The sequence below is a fragment of the Ixodes scapularis genome, unplaced genomic scaffold (assembly GCF_016920785.2).
Source record: "Ixodes scapularis isolate PalLabHiFi unplaced genomic scaffold, ASM1692078v2 PGA_scaffold9__187_contigs__length_104089568, whole genome shotgun sequence".
NCBI classification, from domain to species: domain Eukaryota; kingdom Metazoa; phylum Arthropoda; class Arachnida; order Ixodida; family Ixodidae; genus Ixodes; species Ixodes scapularis.
Genome location: NW_024609884.1, coordinates 86,611,262 through 86,628,748, shown reverse-complemented (window position 1 = coordinate 86,628,748; position 17,487 = coordinate 86,611,262). Strand labels below are relative to the sequence as shown.

Here is a 17,487-nt window from a genome sequence, read left to right as displayed (position 1 = left end):
GGCCCTCGAATTAGGAGGGTCAGCAACAGGTTTATAATAATAATCATCTTTATTTTGGTGTCATCAGTCTTTATCTTGGATGCCCCGTGGTGCACCAAAACAAACAATAAAACCAGCAAACAAAAAAAATCCTAAACACACTTATAAAGTTAACAAACAAATAAATGCAAGATTATCCAAATGGCGACGGTACATTGCAACAGGTGCAGATATATAAAGGCGAGGTGGAGCGATGGCATCATATGACTGAATCCGAGAGACGTGAGGTATTCACAGTGAGCACACATAAAAGCATACGAAATGTCTGGTTACACATGAAGGAACATGAAACAGTTCTGCTCTAGTTTGCCTGTAGTTCTTTAGAAAGGCATCGGTGGACATCTTCACAGACTCCTTCTTTAAATAGGGTGGACATGCCTGCAAGAAGCAGTAACATCATTCCACATCGCATAGGCTGTAACTATTTGCTATTACCCATGTGCAATAGGTGTTCGTTGCCCGTAGTAATTACTCTGCATGTGATGTGCAGGAATTTGTGGCTCCCGTGTCGACCAAGGCAATGAGTTTGGGAGCCAAATATTAATGTCTTATTATTGTCACTCCCAATAAAAGGAATTTCCTTGCATCTTGTGGAAGTGGAACCTGGGCTCCGGATCATTTGTTTCCTGCAGTATGGCACCCAGGCCCAATCCCATGCCATTCAAGAAAGAAAATCGAGACGGCACGTGCAGTTGCCTGGTAGAAAAACAGCTTTTCTACCAGGCAACTAGAACCCAGTTATCTGGTAGCTGTGATGCTTGGCCGAACAATGCAAACAAAGAAATTGTTAGCTATCTGGGCCAGCAGCCTCTGAAAAGCATTCATTTAAGGATTAGCAGGAAAATAAGAATAAAGTGTTGGTTTCAAACTTTTGGACATAAAAGGAATAGAATACTAACTCCAGACGACTACTACTTATTTCAACCAGCAACAAAATTCATCACTGTCATTGCTGGTTGAAGGAAGCAGTCCACTGTAGTTTCTTTCCATTCTTTGTGTTGGAAAGTTTTTGTATAATCTACTGATATGGCCATACATCCTTCGACAGTAAAACAAATTTTTTTGAAAATGCTGTAAACAAATGCCTCCACAGCGCACTTCCAGCTTGTCGGAGTAATGAACCACGTCTCTGCAAACTGTGGTGTTCTCAATACAATGCTAGTATCAAGCTTAATACTTTGCGACAATGCTCTCGTGTTAAGCTTTTCCTTGTTGCACCAGTACACGCGGAGAAGCACTCGTGCTCTCGCTGTAAGTTTTCCCACATCGCACCAGTGCATGTGAAAAGCACCAGCTCTTTTTTGGTAACCTTCTCCACGCTGCGGAGAAAAGCCAGTGCTCTCGCAGTTAGCTTTCGTACGTTGCTCTGGTGCACGCAGAGAAGCACCGGGCATTATTTGTGGAGTGATCAGAAAGGAAAAAAGGGGCCCATGTGCACTAGCTATTGTTGGGGCAGGATTGATATCAAATGCAGTGTGTTGATGTAACTACTAAGGTATAAGACAAATTGGCACCCCCCAAATGTAAGTAAACAACATCAAACTCGATTTGCAATGCAGAACAGTTTATTATAACACAAAATTCCGATTCCCTCGAAGCACTTCAGACTCGGAAAGAATCATCGGACTGTGCAGCGCCTAGTTGTTGGTTTCTTCAGAGCCAATTTACACAAGTAGCAACTTGCTCAGTTTTCAAGGGGCCTTGTTTTTGGAGTCTTCTTGTTACCAGATGTGAGGCCCACAAACTTTTTGCTATAATTTCCCCAGCCTCTTAGAAAGACTATGTCGTCAGATTAACAAAACTTTGCTGGAAAAGTCGGAGAATTCTGAAGAGACAACATGGCGCGGTCAATAGGGCACCCTTGATGGTCCAGCCATCCCACGAGCGGGTCCCTGGCATTGCCTCCTTGTGGTCCTGCTGGATCTTGGCCCTGGCCATCTTCTCCAGGATGCTCCATACTTGCTGGCCCATGAACCCAGCGAGGACCTGCACACGGTACTTGACATTAGCACCAAAGCTGATTGTCAGCTGCAGTCACCTCACTCGTTCAAATTGTTAAAGATGTTGCCTTGAAGATTCCACAGAAAAGGTGCTGCGCCTTTAGCTTTACATACAAGGCACCTATGCCAAAATGTCTAACTGGGACCAGTTGGCATCTCAACTGGTTACAACTGGAACTAACTGGTCCCAAGTTGGAATTGGCTGTTATCAATAGGAGTGCAACTGGGACTAGCTGAGGGGTCAACTGGCTTGACTATGCCCAGATGGGGAACGGGTAGGGGTAACTGGGACCAGTTAAGGAGTTAACTGGTTGGAGGGATTCCCAGGGGAAGTTTCAATTGCTTTCCCATTCCCTGTTAGGGTTCACATGCCGTGTCCATTTCGACAAGATGGGGGTGTATTGATCTTTGCTAGTGAAGGAAAAAAAAACTTAAATATATAGATTTACAGAAATGGATAAACCTTGAATTACTAGGTATACATTTATGTATTTAAAAAAATATGTCAAATTTTAATGTACATATCATTTTATAAATTGCAATATAATTAGTGGCATAAAAAATATTTACTTAAATCAACATTTATGTACATGTATAAAATGTATTAAACATTGAAGCAAAGACCTACTCCCTTTTTTTTAAAAATCAGACCCAGCAGGCCGTTGTGACACGCATGCGGATTAGTTTTGCGCGTTGTCGACAGATGGCACATGTGACGCAGTGAAAAATCACCAATCATGATTTTTAACGATGATGAAGTTGAGAGGCTGAAGGTACAGAATATTACAGTTGAGAAAGCTAGTAAATACAAGTACCTAGAAGTATGGATATGTGATGGTGCAGAATATCTCAGTGAGCATGAAAAGTATATAATAGGTAAGGGCAACAGAAATGCAGCTGTAATGAAAAATAGAGCACTTTGAAATTACAACAGGTATGAGGTGGCGAGAGAGATTTAGAAAGGGGTCATGGTGCCTGGCTTGACTTTTGGAAATGCAGTGCTATGCGTGAAATCCGAAGTGCATGCGAGACTAGAAATAAAACAGTGCAGAGTAGGTAGGCTGGCTTTGGGGACACATTGCAAAACACCAAACCAGGGAGCTAGTACAAGGAGACATGGGATGGGCGTCATTTGAGAGCAGGGAAGCGGTGAGCAAGATAGAATTTGAGGATTGGTTGAGGCAAATGGATGGGTGGCAATGGGCACAAAAGGTTTTCAGCTATTTATACATGAGGAGTATAGATGCAAACTGGAGACAGTGCACTAGGGAGTTAGGAGGACAGTTTTTAAGGCTATAGTGGACTTAGGAAGAGCAGGTGTCAGTTAAGGCCACAGAAAGAGATTGGTGGCTAGAGAGAATGCAGACAAGGACGGCTCTGGAAAACTATAAATTAAACAAAACAGTTATTGCCAAAGAAAGCATTTATGACCATTCTAGGGGAAGCTCATTGTTGTTTGAGGCGAGGACGGGTGTACTGCAAACCAGAACACACAGAGCGAAGTACCAGGAAATGGATACAGTGTGCACTGCTTGTGGAGAGGAGGACGAGACGGCTGAGCACTTGATACTTGATACGAAGAGAACATAGATTTAATAAAGTCATTGGGTTTTAGAAACAGCGAAGGAACAGTGGATTTCAAGACAGTAGAGATTACCAAGCAAATATTAAGTGAATGGTGGCAGAAGGCGAGAGAAAACTAGGTATTTTCTTATTAACTGATGGCAAGGGTGTTTTATAGCCTCACTTTCTTTGCAGTGCGGAGTGAATATAGCTTTCACCTTTAAACATTCTAAGCTTAAATGGTAAAACAGAATGGCTAGGTGGCGTAAGCTACCGCCCGATCCAAAGGGCTCAGCCGGATTCATCCATCCGTCCATCCAGTGGTCGGTAGAGAAGGGAAACCATCGCCAAAGTTGGTGTATTGATAAACGTGTCGCTATGAAAATGTCAAAACCATATCTGCGCTTCTTGCGACCCAACGGTGAACTTCGAGGGCAGAAAGATGCAGTTCAACGACCGGAGGGCACCCAGGGAGAAACCAGACGGAAGAGAAAACAGCCGCGGAGAGCACAATGGTAAAAATGGCGGAAAGTCTACCCGAACTGGCAGCTGTTGTGACACAAGCAATTGGAATTGTTTGATTGTAAGGTGGGAGCGCAACCGCATCCTATCAGGACTTCACCTGCGCAACGCGGAAACACGGGTGAGCACCTTTCTTCACGCGATGGAGAGAAGCTAGGGACGTCGTCACGGATGCTGACAGACGCCAGCGGCTAATCTTTCACCTCGCACGAATACTAGCTCTGAAAGGGCGATTCAATCGTCGCAATTAGCTAACGAGGCAACTGAAGCGGTCCTTAGAGCTACGCTGTGCTTCCTTCAATCCGAAAACGTGAACGTCACCGAACCTATTTATTTTCATTCTCGGTTTTTGACAATAAAGACTGTTCAACCTTCCAAGTTGTGCCGTGTTTCGTTGCTGGAGTTGGCACCGTTCTGTCAACCAGTTGAATCCAACCAGTAATTTAGCTCGCCACGTGCGCAGGTCAATTTTCAGTTCCCCTTTTTACGGTGAGCCTTGCAATCGTAGCCGCCCTATATTCGCGCTCTTTAGTGCAGCGACTTAACGCACGTGTGCATACCTTGTTGCCGATCCGGTTTGGGTGGACGCCGTCGCGGTGGATCCACTGGTGCCACTCGTCAGCTAGCCCGTCAAGGAACGTGAACCCTTCCCTGCGACACAACTCTCGCAGCAGCGAGTTCACCTCTCGGTAACGGTCATTCGAAGCCTCGATCTCTGCAGCGTGACTACGCTGCCATTCCAATGAGCAGAACCTATTCTCCCGTCTCGGAAGAACGGCAGAAAAGGCGATCTGCATCATTGGATTGCGTTCACAGATCTGGGCAGCTAGACGACGATATTTGTCGATGTACACGCTGGCACTAATATGGGAATTATTAGTGCCAACGTGTAGGATGACAACATCAAAATCGGGTAGCTTCTCAGACACCTGGGAAAACAAGTGCTCGATTCTAATACCACTAAACGGCGCAACCTCAACAGCCAACCGACTATTCAATGGCAAGTACTTCACCATCGAATCGCCGGCTACCAAAACTCGAGGCACGCTGGGGGTGCGATCAAAGCTAAAATACAAAGAGTAGCACTAGATACGGAAAAATGTATTGCTAAAAAGAACAAGACAATGCTAAACAAAACGCTTCAAAGAGTGCGAAAAATCAGTCAAAATAGCTTGCGTGAGCGGAGCCGACAGCAGCGCGGCCAAGACCCGACCACAGAAGACTACAGCCGCTACAGCGGCAGACGATGGTCGGCCACATGTCATAACAAAGGCAACATCCGGGGCCGGGGATGATACGTTACTTCCGGCGTCGAAGGAACGATTTCCACACAGCCGTCTTTCCTCCGACGCGACTACGTCACTTCCGGCGTCGGAGGAACGATTTGCACACAGGTCCCACTCCTCCGACGCCCGTCGGAGCCGTCGGAGGAAGCACTTCCTTTAAATATTCTAAGCTTAGATGGTAAAACAAAATGACTAGACGGCGTAAGCTACCGACCGATCCAAAGGGCTCAGCCGGATTTATCTATCCATTCATCCTCAGCTTCGCCACCTGGTGATGAAATAGTGAATTTGAAGCGCCATCTGTTGGACATTAATAAAATAAAAATATTAATAGTGTTCTCTTGGGTTCAGAAAAACGAAAAAGTAAATATATTTGAAAATATGCCCATGCTCAGCCTGTATATTATAACCGGGATCATGTTCTACAGCGGGACACTGGCCGCTTCGACATAGCACATAGCACTGGGGCTGAAACAGCTGAAATTGATAGCAATGGGCTAGTATCAGTACGCCAGTGCAGTCAGTACCAAGTGTTGTTGGAATGTAATGCGCGATCGATTATCCCCCTAAACATTCAAGCGATAAAAGCGTAGATTCTAATTTGTTGCGCCCCTGTCCGCGTCTCCACGTGTCCTCGATCCCAGTGTCGTGTTTTGATGCGGCTACTATTTTGGTGCTCCATGCCAAGTGCGGCTCCGGCAGCTGCGGTGGAAAGCCGCTAACCGTGGCAGGACGCGGAGATGGCGGCGTCGCAGTTTGCAGACGATCTCGTGCGTGATTATTTAAGGTACCGTGGCTTCTTCGGCTCCCTGAAGGCATTCGACTCCGAGGTTAAGGCGGACAAAGACAAGGCGTTCCGTGTAAGTAACCCTGCGACCGTCCGTAGCTGACCGGTGCACGGTCGAACGCGTTACGTTGCTCCGTTGCTGGACAGCGTCGCGAAAGCTCGAGCCGAATGCGCTGCTCTTTGCGACACAGTCCACAGTATCCACAGATCCGAAAAAAACAAAACAAAAAAATTAGTCGGCTTTTGGGGCTACCTGTGCCTGGGGCGTCTGCATGCTCGCTCATTTTCTTACCACCATCTCCGCCATGGGGCGCATGCGCGGCCCCTTGTTGTGGTGGCTACGAACACGACCGACTTTGTTGGTCGTGGCCACGAACATGTTTCGGCGAACTGGCAGCAAGATGGCTTCGCGTGTGTTTGCTGTGTCCGTCTCCGGGCTGGTCCGGAGGCGGGGGCCGTTGTCCTGGGCCCCGCGCGTGCGTCGCGAGTCGTCGTGGGCCTCAATTTACACGACAGACCCCATCGATCCGAGCGAGGCCAAATTCAGCAAAGTCCTCGTCGCTAACCGCGGAGAAATCGCCTGCCGCGTCATGCGCACATGTCGCAGTATGGGCATTCGAACCGTGGCAGTGCACAGCGACGCCGACTCGCGGAGTTTGCACGTACGGATGGCCGACGAAGCATTCTGCATCGGACCAGCGCCGACCAACGAGAGCTACCTGCGCGTCGACGCCATCCTAGACGCCGTCCGGCGCTCTGGCGCCGAGGCGGTACACCCGGGCTACGGCTTTCTGTCCGAGAACATGGACTTCGCCGCCCAGCTGACCGATGTGGGCGTCACCTTCATTGGACCCAACTCTAAGGCCATTCACGCGATGGGCGACAAAATCGAGAGCAAGAAGCTGGCCAACGCCGCCAAAGTGAACTGCATTCCGGGCTTCGACGGAGTGGTCAAGACCCCGGAGGAGTGCGTCAAGATTGCCCAGGAGATCGGCTACCCGGTGATGATCAAGGCATCGGCCGGAGGGGGCGGCAAGGGCATGCGCATAGCTTGGAATGACAAGGAGGCCATCGATGGCTTTAGGTTCTCCACGGAAGAAGCCAGGTCGAGTTTCGGTGACGACCGCCTGCTTGTGGAGAAGTTCATAGACAAACCCCGCCACATCGAGATACAGCTGATGTGTGACAAGCATGGGAACGCAGTGTACCTCAATGAGCGGGAGTGCTCGATCCAAAGGCGGAACCAGAAGGTGATAGAGGAGGCACCAAGTGTGTTCCTCGATCCAGACACGCGTAGGGCCATGGGAGAGCAGGCCGTGGCTTTGGCTCAGGCGGTCAACTACGACTCGGCAGGCACCGTCGAGTTCCTGGTGGACTCCAAGCGGAACTTCTACTTTCTGGAGATGAACACGAGGCTCCAGGTGGAGCACCCCATTACGGAATGCATCACCGGGGTTGACCTAGTTCACCAGATGATCCGGGTTGCCAAGGGCCACCCACTCAAGATCTCGCAGAAGGACATCCCGCTGCGTGGCTGGTCCTTCGAGGCGCGGGTCTATGCAGAGGACCCCTACAAGCACTTTGGGCTCCCGTCCATTGGCCGGCTCCATCGATACATTGAGCCTAACCACATTCCCAAGGTGCGTTGCGACAGCGGCATCATCGAGGGTAGCGAAATCAGCATTTACTACGACCCCATGATCTGCAAGCTGGTGACTTACGGGGACGACAGGGAGGCGGCACGCCAGACCATGCTCCGAGCACTGGATGCCTATGTCATCCGCGGGGTCACGCACAACGTCAGCCTTCTGCGCACCATCATGACAGAGCCCCACTTTGTGAAGGGCGACATTCACACGGGCTACCTACCACTGATCTTTCCGGACGGCTTCCAAGGGAAGCGGTACTCCGAGGTGGAGGAGAGCCACCTGGTGGGGCTTGCAGCTTCCATCTACGTGCAGGACGAGCTGCACGCACGCGACTTCCTGCAAGGCGAGAAAGTGACCGCCAGCGAAACCTTCTCGTTCTGGGACGTCGAGGTGCTCTTTGGCGACCGAAAGGTGGCTGTGACAGTCGTGGTCAACAAGAGTGGCTGCTACTCCGTGACGGTTGGGGGGCACCAACTGGACGTGACCATTCCAGCAGACGTTTCCAAGCCGACGGTGGCTGCCGATGTCTCTGGCACCGAGTACACGCTTCAGCTGCTGCAGCGGGACTTTACGGGCACCATGAAGCTGGTGTTTCAGGGCATAGCGCTAGATGTGACGGTGCTCACCAGGGAAGCGGCCCAGTTCCTCGACCAGATGCCCGAGAAGCCCAAGCTGGACACAAGCAAGGTGGTGGAGGCTCCCATGCCGGGACTGGTGAAGCTGGTGTCCGTCAAGGTGGGCGACATGGTTGGGGAGAACCAGGAGGTGTGTGTCATTGAGGCCATGAAGATGCAGAACAGTCTGGTGGCGGCGGCCATGGGCAAGATTAAGGGCGTCTTTGTCAAAGCTGGTCAGACCGTGGACGAAGGTCAACTGCTGGTGGAGCTAGAGTGATGCTGAGCATTCCGAGGTATCCACTGTGTTGGAATAAATGCGCCGGAGCAGCGGTTCTCATTCTTGCCAGTTGCTTCTATTCCCGGCCTGGGATGGTTTGGCAAATCCTGGGAATGCGCTACTTGGTTTTGCATTATATTGATTATACTGCTATGTTATACATTAAACAATACTGTTAAGTGGCTGTCTTGACCCAAGTTTCCGTTGCTAAGAGGACACTCTGCACAGCAACCATTGGCGACTAAAACGTCGCACACACCACAGATTTATTCCCTCCTGCTGTTCGTGCAGTTCCACAAGTGTGGTTGCTTCATTTACCATTTAATTAATCTAGGGCATCTAAGGGCCTGTTTCAATTAATTCTCAGTCACCATTGTCCTGGATTCAAGCATAACTTCGACAATGAGTCGAGTGCCCATTTTTCTTGGGCTCATTTGCTAGAAGCTGGTTAACTTTAACCGCATCAGAAAATTAACCACATTTCTCTACGAAGTGGAATTTTAGGTCACGTGACGGGCAGAGTAGGGACGGTGAGAAAACATGGCAGTGCCCCTCCCAGCGAGCGTCACTTGCTTTGGAACTAATGTGTCATAATTGCTGCTCTATCGGGCATGTTTGTCAGCAATGAATGGTGGAGGGGGTTTTCGCTTTGCCTTACCTCACTTAAATCGCAAAGTATGAGCAATGATCTTGCTCCATTTTTTTTAGATTGTCTTTCGATTCTGGCTATTCCTAAGCCTAAAGGGACGCGGTAATTGTCGACATGGCAACGTCTTTAGAATCCTTGTAAATTGTCAATTCGATCTGCAGGGCATTCATGTTGCACAGAAGCAGACCGCATACCAGTTTCTGCTGGAGCTGAAGTATGCGAATTTCAATTTATGAAGACTGCTTCATGTTCAGTGCTTGCATGCTGGCCAACCATGCTGCTGGTGTGCCATCTGCCTTTCACTGCTCACTTCTTCCTCATTGTTTCTAGCACTGAACTCCATTGTCCTCTTTCACACTGGGAAGAAAATTTCAAGGGGGCTTGTCGACTTCCAGCAGCCAAACATTGACTAATTTGCCTTACATGGGTTGATTTGGTTTTACCTTACTCATTATTTGTACCACGAGCGACAAAAAGTGTTCCTTGAGCTCAAATGTATGCGTGCTAAGTCGCGAGAACCCGGCAGCATGTATACTCTGGTCCTCCTTTTTCAGAAAGTTTTCCACGAAAGCCTCCTATATTCGCTACAACTAGAGTCACTAAATAGAGCTACGCTTTCAGAGTACCGCATTCCTTTTCTTTGGCACTTTGCCGACAATGCAGTCGCTCTATTCAACAATATTCTGGTTCGCTGCGGCATCATTGGACAGCGGCAGTCACGTGTGTCGCTATCATCATCATCCCGTTTTTTCAACACCACCATCTTGGGTCCAGCAATCCGCTGCCTTCTGCTGTTTACTTTTTACAGCGCGCGCACGCTAAAGTGTGTTGCTCAGCACGCACTTTTTCCTTCTTATGTCGAGATACGAACAACACGACCTTGATTCGCTGCCACAGCCTCGGCTATGGCAGCTGGCCCAGCGACGGCTACAGCTCGGCTTGGCTCAGCTACAGACATTCCTCCATCTGCGCGTGAACCCAAGAAGGCGGCGCCTGACACGCTTCAGACGCGCAGTTTGGGAGTTTCGGTACTCTGAAAGCATAGCTTTATTCAGTGACTCTAGCTACAACCAGTAGGTAGCACGAGCTACAACCCTGTAATAAAATACAAGCTATCGCGCATCCAGGTACATACTTGTACGTACCTAGTATGGAAATGCAGGTAACTTTTTGCCGGGGTTAAAGGCAACTGGCTTCGAGCAAACAGGCCCTGGAAGACGTCTCTGGGTTTTTCAGGTTCACCCCTCCCCAGTGGCCTGCTGGCCTGACCCTTTTGCTCTGGCTTACAAAACTTGAGTGGGAGCAAGGTAGACTTTGCTACCTTGCTCTAGGCACGCAGTACCCTAAGTACAAAGTGCCTAGGAATGCAAAATTCAAACCTAGGGAAATTTGGATCCCTAGTGCACTTTGTGCCTGGGGATGCAAAATGCCCTAGGCACCTAGTGCCATTCTGCTTGTCGAGAAGCATAAAAATTCTTGTTTGGACGGAGACACTCGCCCTCAATAATTTTTTTAAAGTGCCTGGATAGGACACGTGTGTCATCAAATGAATTCCCTCCGCCTCCTGAAAAAAGGCCATGAGACATTTTGAGTTGGAGTGATTCCAAAACGAGCTCCTGTTTCGAGGTTGACTCCTCCAAGTACAACTTAGTTTCCAAATCGCTCACAACTCAAAATGTGTGTCAACTAAAAATATTGTAGCAAATGTATACGTATCTGGGTGTGTTCAAAGGACGGTCATGGGGTGTCTTGCCTATTCTTTGTTTTCAATCATATTTTTATAGAAAGTAGCAAAACATGTCGATAGAACATATAGACCTTACTACTGAAAAAAAATAAAAAATAGCATCAGAGGAGGTAGAACTACGATTTTCCCAATTGCACATAGACGCAACTTTGAGGGCCACAGAAATAAAAACAATTAATTTTCTACAGCGTAAATATTTTTGTGTATAAAGCACACCAACTGGTCTACCTGAAGCTGTTGAATTTTGTTTATTTAAGTTTATATTTCAAGTGAAATGAAATGACAAACTTGGCCTCTTGCGCTACTCTTTTATATTTAGGCATTTTTCGGCGATTTTTTGACACGTCTTAGAATTAAGATTTTAGGCTGAAACTTTTTGTACCCTACAAAGTATGTAATGTTTTGTTCACTTTTAACAAAAAAAGTTGGCGCTCAACTAGTGTACCGTAAAATCCCAAGAGATGCGCCACCCCCGAAAGATAGCCACCCCTATTTTCGGCTTGATTTGCTATATTTTTATAAACACCGAAAGATAGCCCACTCCTAGTAATAGTAGTGTTTGGATCAATGATGGCCTCGGCGTAAATGCGGCTAGTTAGCTATGGTGGGATATAAGCGAGCACTGCTGACTCCATGCGAGCACCATGTTGTGACGTCATCACTTAGGGGGTCAGTTCTAAACCGATTTTTTCAAAAACCCCATTTTTTATTTGCTTCATGTTTTATAGTTAGGAGGGTATGGTTGTGGTTTATCAGCAAATATAAAAAGAAAATATAGTATTTTGTTCGTATGACCGCTCTTAAAGCTTGTCTCTTTTCAGTTGTTAATTTTGACTGCGCCCTCGCATAGGTGCTATTCTGGCCAACATTGTGGCATGGTAGAGTCAATTACCTAATATTTATACTTTGATTAACATGTAACCTTAAAAATAAGTGAAATCATGTGCAATGCGGAGTAAAAAGTATTTTACTCCGCAACAAAACTTGTCGTTTACAATGCACATCTGGCAAGGTTGAAGCTTTACTTGCGGTCATGTAGACAAAATACTATATATTAATATATTTTCTAATAATACACTATTATACCTTGCTACTAATAAAAAGTAAGGTTTTTGAGAAAATAGATTCCGAATTTGCTAGATTTTCGAAATGTTCCTTTATTAAAATTCTGTAACGGATTTTATTTTGTACATATAATATTGAATTTTTATTAGCTGAAAAAAGCTAGATTCGAGCTTTCGGGTTTAACGGTCACCGATAAAAACTTGCCATACTTACTGAAAATCATAATAAAAACAGTTCAACATATTTTTGTTATTATTATTCCAAATTTAGTTTTTTTTTAATGCCTTAAACCTAATGAAATCTATTTTGAGTGTGTCCAACAGAGTCCTAATGCTTTATTAAAAAAAAAAAGAAAAAGAAAATGGTAAGCGATCAAACATGCAATCCCCGGCCGGTGGGAAAAACAAAAGTTTTTTGCCTCTGTCACTTTATGGTCAATAACTCTAAAAAAAAAACAAAAAACATCTGCATAGCTTGCTTCTTTTCACTCTCTTTCATTTCAAAAATGCTTCCAAAACATATACATTTTTCGGTAATAATTAGTTTGACACCAAAACCAATATGTTTATTTTTTTGCATTTTTTGTGGGATTTATGATGTGCTATTCGGGCACCTACAAGAAATACCTTTTTGGGAGTTCATTGTTTCTTTAAGGTGTTTGCTTTTTTAGAGTCAATTTTGCAACATTCACTTCTGTAGTTGAATTCAGCTTAAGTTCCTCCCTCAGCTATTGAATCAATACTTGGAAGAGTAATGTTTAAACAAAGAATTCGTCCCCCGGCAGGGCCAACCCTACACCACCAAGTGCCCTGGGCAAACTCCGGTTCGCCCAGGGCACTTGTGTCACTGTTGCAGTGTCACTGTTGCAGTGTCGCTGTTGCAGTTACAAGTTACTTTCACTAAAAAAGAACTAGCTACCGGTGTTAATATACTCCAATCACTCCTAAGCTGAGACTGCGGTGGGAGCTACGTTCTCCCCAGACCCAATCGACCGCCTCCCTTTCATCACCTGACCCAGCTCTCCGCGCGAGGATGTGGGCGAGAGCACGATCACGTGACGAAGGATCGACGTATGACTGGTCCAATGCACTTGTAGCTTCCACTGGTGTCTTGGCTTGGGAGTGGACAGAGTATAGTGACTAATTAACGCCCAAGGCTGGCAGGAAGTCAACATTTGAAAGGTATCTCCAGCCCCTGAAACATGTGGAGATGCAGTGTAGGTTTATTTACAAACTTGTTTTGGTGTTCCTTTGTACAATTCACTTGCTAATGTATGCTTTCCATCTTTCTATCAATTGAAACAGACTTAATCGAACCTTTAAAAGGAAGCTGAAGAGGTTCTTGAGAAAAATGACTTGGAGGTGAATTCTACCGTATTTGTGTCCTGTGAATTTGAATATCCCAACTGTTTGACCTAAGCGTATCAATAGACGCGAGAAAAAACGAAAAACCAACTGCTGGGTGCGACGTCATGCCCGAGGGGTTTCAGCTGCAGTGCTTTGGACTGCTCAGGTAAGGCTTGCGGAAAGGGCGGAAAAGTTGAGATCTCGTTATAATATGTCACGATTCCCTCCTCGCACCGGATGCGACAGGAAGGAGGGGCTTCAGTGCTATTTTGAAAGCGCTGCTGTGTCTACTTGGCACATCAATCTGAGATACAATTTTGATATTCGTAATCCTGGAAGCCAAACAAAGACGATTTAAGTGTTTTTTCCCAAATACAGAACTGCTTCAGTAGGCCAAATAAGGACGATTTAAGTGTTATTTTCTCCAATACAAAACTGCTTCAGTTCCCTTTAACTGGATCCTTAAAGTTTAAAAGAATGAAGGCCCTGTATTTTATGAAGTTATATACTCAACAGTCAGACAATCGGGAGTTTTGAAGATATGCATGTTCAGGGCAACAAAACTGACATTTCTACTCTAGCACTATGCTGATGCTTTGATACATCAGAGGAAGCAGACATTTCTATGAAATCAATCTTCAATACTTCCCACGAATGAGCCTCCCTTTTCAAGCATATTTTGTGATATGAGATGCATCCAATTTATTAAGTTTCAAGTAAGAGGAATCCGATAGTTTCTTCAAGAAACAAAACGCTTGAACGGCCACAGGCCCTGATAAACTCTGGCTCTGTATAGTGAAAATATGTTCCCAGATCATAACATATTCTTTTGAAATGCACGCTTCCCCTGAACTAAAAAAGCTTCTCATTTTGTTCCCATGCACAATGACAGAGTCATGATGAATGTAGCCAGCTATAGACCTCAACGTTTGAGCTACAGAGCCTCTCTAACTGGTAGAACACAGACGGTACAGAAAACTCGATAGGTACTTAAATGGCGCAGTTATATTACTAAACATCAACACCGGTCTAGAGCTACAGCGTTACTTGAACACCACCAGACTGTGGCTAGGGTTGGACGACTGTATCGGTTGCTGGATGGATCCATGGAAGGCAGCCAACTTGACTCAGGAAGAGATTGGGTGAAACTGAAGTGCTGCAGGCCCGCACTGTGCATCACTCTGTGCTCCCTGCCACCCTCGAAGACTTCCCCTGTCTGTCCCGTGTCCCCTCCCTAACGTTGGGACAAACTGCCCTACGTCATGCTTTCTCGCCTTGAGGGGCACAAGTGTGTTCGTGCCCAGTGAGTGCTCTGCTTTTAATGTAATTGTGTCGGTTGCTTTTGTTGGCTTATTTTTTTTCCTCCTGTCCTAAGTGGCTGGCTAGCAGACGCACAAGCGCATGCGCTCTCTCCTTTCTGTTCTAGCCTTACAAGCCACCTGCGGTAACATTTCTTTGCAAATACAGATTATTATTTTTATTGTTTCTTTCCTGTAGCTTGAGTTATTTATACATATACAGTCGGCTCTCATTAATTCAAACTCTCTTAATTCAAACTTACGGATAATTCAAACTAACATGCAGGTCCCATCCTATGCGTCTCTATGGGAGGAAACTCCTGGTAATTCAAACTTCGCTTTATTCAAACAAATTTTCGGCCTCCCTCAAGTTTGAATTAACGAGATTCGACTGTATTGAGCTTATCTCAGTTCAAAAAAGTTGGTATTGAAAAGATTTGATTCCCTTTTACAGAATAGTAAAGTTGCTGGATGAGAGGAAATGCTGATTGGAGTGCGTGGTTTTCTAGTCTGATGAGGATGTCAATGGAGGTACTTAAGGCGCTCGTTGACTGTTAATATGGGTGTGTGGTGGTGAACTAGTTCTTACCAGCAGCAGGCAGTCATGAAGTGCCACAAAAGTTGAGAGGAAGGTGAAAGAAAGTGCCTCCATCCAAAACACTTTTTGTTTCAGCCTGGTAGTACTTTCCTCGATAAATAAAAAGGAATTCTATGAAATGGTTTAGAAACGAAGCTGATGTTTCATCAAATGACTTGACTCCTTGAGAGTCCTAAAAGAGTCCGCTCTTCGAGCCAGACATCCGATGCCGTTCCGAACACCTCTGTTGTACTCCTTGTCCAGTGCTCTTTTCTAGTCCCAGCAGGCTAGTTTTGTTTTCTGGGGCTCCCACTTGGTTGTATTAGAGTGCAGCGTGCATACACTTTTGCTCCAACCTTTGGACTGTCCCATGGTGGTGAAGGCTAATGGCAGGTCCCGTACGTGTCTTTGCAGCCCGACCGTGTTGTGGAGCACCTGAGTGGATGCGTCGAGTCCATGGATCTTGTGGGCCTGAGGGATGTCTGGGCCCACCTGGACACCCACATCTTTCGGCGCTTGGAGCAGTCATTTACGCCAACGGTACGCAAGCTGGAGATGGCACTGCTGCGCATGTACGCCGTTACGTGCATCTCCAACGGGCGGCAGGACAAGCTGACCGAGTTCTTTGACAAGATGGCTGCCGAATTGCACTCTCAGCAGGAGTGGAAGGAGTGGTTCGGTGAGTCAAATGGGTACCTCTCTTCGAGGGTGCTGGGACCTTCAAATGGTAGCAAACTCTAGGGAAGCATTTTTTTCTTACATTTTGAGCCTATGGAACTTGTGTGTGCCGTCCACTGACCTGGTACAGGGTCCTTCTTCAATGCTGTGCCTGCAGAGTAGTGGTGTTTTGTAGATTTGTCGACTGTCTGCAAAACAGCTCTGCAATTAAAACTTCCAAGCTTTTATCCACTGTCATGTAATGGTGTAGGCATTGACTCGAGGTCGAAATGCATCTAATGTACCGTAGAATACCGCGCATCTGCCCATTCCACATTAAGCACCCATCCCCAAATTTGTAAGAAGCGCCCATCCCCCATTTTTTGTGATTATCTCCAAAGTTTGAGTGGGCGCTTGCCCGGTATTTTACGGTAGGTACTTTCTTAGCCATACCCATAGACATACATCTCGGCATACAATTCTTCTAAAAGTAAAGAGACACTAATGAAGTGAGCAAAGACGACGATTGAAGCGACCTGTTTCTGAGTGGAGGTTATGCTCTTTGTAAGGTGACATAAATCAGTGCACCACCTATTTGCACAGGTGATGGGGTCCTCTCCATTCTTGGTAACTTTAGTGCCAAAAGCACAGCTGCTGTCAGCATTGTTGCAAGCTACATTTTTATTCTTGGCAGACATTATATTCGGAGAAGGGTGCCCCACTTGATTTAGCTGGGTTATGATGAGGTCCAAGGCACCACTGTTATGCCAAGCGTGTGCGGAAAAGCCATCGAATTTCAGGCATATATGCCTAAGTATCCGGGGCGAGTTCTAGTAAACTGCACATATGATACACATTTTATGCAATACTAGTTGTAATACAGTTTAATTTGGTGCAGTATTGCTGTTGTGCCATGAAAATCAACATCATCATACATTCTGATAAAGTGTGGTTTTACCATTCCTTTACATCATCATTTTCTTCATTCCAAAATTGTTCCATAAAGTTTAATTAAATTTGATATAAAATTGATAATGTAATTTTAAGAATGGAATGTAACTGTGTTGTGATTACAGGTGTCTTTAAGAAAATGTTGTTATTGTTTTATTAATGGAGATTTCACATTTTTCTTTTTGTATCTCACAACTGACTCTTACCTGTTGATATTTTGATGGAAGAGACAGACCTCTTCTCGCATGTTCTGTGTTTATTAGACCTTATCAAGAACGAAAAACATTTTCTTTTAGCTACCACTTGAACAAACTTCAGGGACCTCAAGAAAAAGTTTGTTTAAGAACACGTGCAAAGGAAAAAAATTTTTTTTTTTAAACAGCCTAGATGGAAAAAGAATGTTATAAAACAAATTTACAACGAAGAAACAAAATTTTCAGAGCTATATTTTGGGCGC

The 17,487-nt window shown here is 45.9% G+C and overlaps 3 protein-coding genes across 4 annotated transcripts in view; 2 read left to right on the top strand and 1 right to left on the bottom strand.

The window, feature by feature from the left end:
• Window positions 1–1,612: 1,612 nt before the first annotated feature.
• On the bottom strand, window positions 1,613–5,356 carry LOC120838676 (GDSL esterase/lipase CPRD49-like). The gene is made up of 2 exons (XM_040208692.3): window positions 4,685–5,356; window positions 1,613–2,025 (listed from the first exon to the last, which is right to left on the bottom strand). Exons 1-2 carry the CDS (start codon window positions 5,138–5,140, stop codon window positions 1,819–1,821), a joined length of 663 nt encoding a protein of 220 aa, XP_040064626.1. The 5' UTR covers window positions 5,141–5,356; the 3' UTR covers window positions 1,613–1,818.
• A 394-nt stretch (window positions 5,357–5,750) lies between these two features.
• LOC8023516 (WD repeat-containing protein 91) overlaps window positions 5,751–17,487 on the top strand; it is a 57,634-nt gene continuing 45,897 nt past the window's right edge. Inside the window, exons 1-2 of one of the 2 annotated variants that reach the window (XM_040208693.2) lie at window positions 5,751–6,270; window positions 15,837–16,101. In XM_040208693.2, coding sequence (XP_040064627.1) covers window positions 6,151–6,270; window positions 15,837–16,101 — 385 coding nt within the window. In that variant the 5' untranslated portion in view covers window positions 5,751–6,150. Of the gene's footprint in view, window positions 6,271–13,695; window positions 13,714–15,836; window positions 16,102–17,487 lie in introns of those variants that run through there. The other variant, XM_042287340.1, reaches the window with a different exon arrangement.
• On the top strand, window positions 6,390–8,924 carry LOC115319637 (propionyl-CoA carboxylase alpha chain, mitochondrial). The gene has a single exon (XM_029979682.3). It carries the CDS (start codon window positions 6,470–6,472, stop codon window positions 8,738–8,740), a length of 2,271 nt encoding a protein of 756 aa, XP_029835542.2. The 5' UTR covers window positions 6,390–6,469; the 3' UTR covers window positions 8,741–8,924.